This window comes from Sinocyclocheilus anshuiensis, unplaced genomic scaffold, assembly GCF_001515605.1.
Source record: "Sinocyclocheilus anshuiensis isolate Anshui unplaced genomic scaffold, SAMN03320099.WGS_v1.1 scaffold459, whole genome shotgun sequence".
NCBI classification, from domain to species: domain Eukaryota; kingdom Metazoa; phylum Chordata; class Actinopteri; order Cypriniformes; family Cyprinidae; genus Sinocyclocheilus; species Sinocyclocheilus anshuiensis.
Genome location: NW_015548216.1, coordinates 153674 through 157254, shown reverse-complemented (window position 1 = coordinate 157254; position 3581 = coordinate 153674). Strand labels below are relative to the sequence as shown.

The following is a 3581-nucleotide window of genomic DNA, read 5'->3' as shown; positions in this document are numbered from 1 at the left end:
GGCGGGGTTAAACAGGCAGTGATGTAGAATCGGTGGGCGGGGCTAAACAGGCAGTGATATAGAATCGGTGGGTGGGGCTAAACAGGCAGCGATGTAGAAGAAGGCATTGATCTTTTTCTGCAAGGCGGGGTTTATCCACACATCATAGAGTGGCAGTTTTAGACTGCCTACAATATAAGCTGTTTTTAGGCTAAAGAGAAAGTTTTGAGTTCTGAAACTTACAGGAAGTTTTTATGGTACAATGACGTCAAAAGACCAGGGGAATTTTGGTTTCTCAGTTCATGACCCCTTTAAATCATGTCAGTGTCATCCTGATAATACAGCAGCTGCAGACAGATTGTGTATTGTTGGAAAAACAACACTGGTGAAGATGGTGACCATTAGTAAGTGAGTGTGTTGTGTTTGTGTGCAGTGTCTCTGTCTGACGAGGGATTTGTGGTGGTGCATAAGGCTGGGTTGGAGTATCGGGTGTGTGCGGATGGATGGAGCTCAAACCTCAGCAGCGTCGCGTGCATACAGATGGGTTTAGGGTAAGGTCAGTACACACACACACAGCATCGCTTAAGTGTGCCGTGTTTGCACTGTATTCTTAACATGCAGCGCATCAGTAATTTACTTTCTGTTACTTTAATTTCACATGCACACTCTTCAGAAAAACACTGCAGGACACAAGAACACTGATCTAATATATTACAAGCCTTAAAGATCTTTCTCTGTCTAAATATATTAATTGTGCTGTTACTGCTGCTGTGATTTGCAGTGTGTGTATGTGTGTGCAGTTCTCCTCTCTCTGCAGACGTGGTGCTGGACGTGTCTGCTGCGGGACGGAGGCGCTGGCTGCATGTTGACCCAGACTGGAATCCACAGAACATGTTTCCTCTACAGGGCCTGCTGGAAAAGCGAGGGTGAGTGAGTGTGTGTGTGTGTGTGTGTGAGTGTGTGAGTGTGTGAGTGTGTGAATGAGTGAGTGAGTGTGTGTGTGTGACCTAGCTGTGCATTTGGGAACAAAATTATTAAATCAATTGTTCACATCCATTTATCTACATCTGACCAACCCATTTTTTTTGGGTCATCAAAGTCTAAACATGTTGAGGGTTGTAATATAGGTCTTTGCTTGTGTTGGGGAAAGTTACTTTTAAAAGTAATGCATTACAATATTGCATTACTCCCTAAATAAGTAACTAATTGCATTACTTGCTTGTTTTTTTGTTTTAATATTAAAAAGATCTATTTTTGGTGTGTGTGTGTGTGTGTGTGTGTGTGTGTGTGAGTGTGTGAGTGTGTGAGTGTGTGAGTGTGTGAATGAGTGAGTGAGTGTGTGTGTGTGACCTAGCTGTGCATTTGGGAACAAAATTATTAAATCAATTGTTCACATCCATTTATCTACATCTGACCAACCCATTTTTTTTGGGTCATCAAAGTCTAAACATGTTGAGGGTTGTAATATAGGTCTTTGCTTGTGTTGGGGAAAGTTACTTTTAAAAGTAATGCATTACAATATTGCATTACTCCCTAAATAAGTAACTAATTGCATTACTTGCTTGTTTTTTTGTTTTAATATTAAAAAGATCTATTTTTGGTAAATGTAAAAGGTATTCTTTTTAACTAATTGGTATTGGTTGTCCTAAGCCTGATCCACCAGTGATTCGTCAGCTGTCATACCGGTGTCATGCAATAGGTGGCGGTATGCACTTACAACAGTTCACCACCATTAAAATGAAAAGAAGACGCTCAAATGTTTGTGTTTGACACACGAGAACAATGAGGTCTGTTCTAGCGTGTCACACGCGTTTAAGATTAATCGTTTAGCGTATTTGATGCGCACTTTGTGCAAGGAATCACTCTACAGTAATTTATTACTATTTACTTTTATCTGCCGACAGACTATCTGAGACGTCATTGTCATAATGTATTGCTATGGTTGCGTCTTGTTTTGGACGCAATAGACTGGCATTCTGACATTCGCAAACTTCATGCTTTCTAACCTTATCTCAACTTTTTTCACTTTGTTGCAATTAATCTGCTTATTTATATCAGTAGTACCTTATTAATAATTGTGCCCACACAGTCTGTTTGCAGTGTCTATCATTGCAACATGTTTAAATCTACCAGTGTTTTTATACAGTGTGTGCATATATAGAGAGATAGTGTGTATCTTTATTATTGGAAGGTATATGTAGTATATATAGTTTATATAGTAATTGTTATATTGGATATTAGTGATGATAGATACCCTTTTTTACATTTTAACCCCTGCCACTGAGAAAGTCTCTGCACAACTCTGTACACATTGGATTGAGTTTAAAAACTTTAATGTACTTGAATTGTGCACCAAGCACTAGGAAAATACAAGTATCGGATCGGGACTCGGCATCGGCAGATACTCAATATTCAATGACACGGATCGGTTGCACAAAAAACCTGATTGTGACATCCCTAGTAAAATGCCTTTTAAATGGCCTTTTCAAGCAAATGTAAATTCAGGTCTGTACAGTAGAGGGCGCCGCTCAAACAAACCTTCAGCTGTGCTGCTGTTCTGTATTACATGAAGAACAGGATGCAGGAGAAGAAAGCAGTGTTGCCAACTTAGCAATTTTGTTGCTAGATTTAGCAACTTTTCAGACTACCCTAGCAAAAAAAATTTTTTTTTTCAAAAAGCACCTAGCAACAAATTTAGCTATTTTTAAAAAGTTTTTGGCAACTTTTAGCAACTTTTGTAAAGTGACTCAAATGTTAAAAAAGACATATTTTCATCTAAATTACACAAAAAGAGGAAACCATTGAACAGCTAGCCAGCCAAGCAGCACATCAACATGGAGAGAGCTAGAGAAATAGTACAAACAAATGTGCATTAAGCAAATCCGATCATAAAGATGTGCTACTTATGTTACTTTTACAAATTAAAATACTTTGTTTATAATATTTTTATGAACAAATAACATTTAAAAAATATTTTTAGCTGAGATTTGAGTAATATCGTGTATTCCACATAAAAACGCTGTTTTGTGTAATGGTTATGCAATGACGTCATCACGCAACGACAACATCATTTAGCAACTTTTAGCAACAAATCAATCTGCCTTTAGCAACTTCCCCTGAAAATTAGTTGGCAACACTGGAAGAAAGTTCAACACTACTAACACAAATGTAACATGCGGACAGGAGAGCTGTCAGTCAATACATGGAAAATGCCATTACTTATTTGAAAAAGTGATTATTATATATAATAAGCGACTAATAAAATTTTGGTTGACCAAGCCTTCTCGTCGACTAACGACTATTAATCGACTATTAGGGGGCAGCCATAGTGTGTGTATGAGTGTGTTTTTCTGCACACACACGACAGCTGCAAAAATACAACACGCTCCATGTTAAATATGTTTGGAATCCATCATATGACACTGATCAACATCATTTCCTGTCTGCAGGCAGAGTTGCCCATCATACAAGAAGATCTCACTGAAGTGTACAAGAGACGGTTTGTATGAGCAGCACACACACACTCACACAAACACACTCTCTCACACACACACACACACACTCTCACACACACACACACACACAAACACACAAACACACAC

The 3581-nt window shown here is 38.5% G+C and overlaps 1 protein-coding gene across 1 annotated transcript in view; it reads left to right on the top strand.

Moving 5' to 3' along the window:
• LOC107653895 (atrial natriuretic peptide-converting enzyme-like) overlaps positions 1–3581 on the top strand; it is a gene marked incomplete at its 5' end in the record, with an annotated part of 25119 nt that overhangs the window by 12296 nt on the left and 9242 nt on the right. Inside the window, 3 exons of the mRNA XM_016440761.1 lie at positions 413–530; positions 780–905; positions 3429–3478. Of these exons, the coding sequence (XP_016296247.1) occupies positions 413–530; positions 780–905; positions 3429–3478 (294 nt within the window). The remainder of the gene's footprint in view (positions 1–412; positions 531–779; positions 906–3428; positions 3479–3581) is intronic.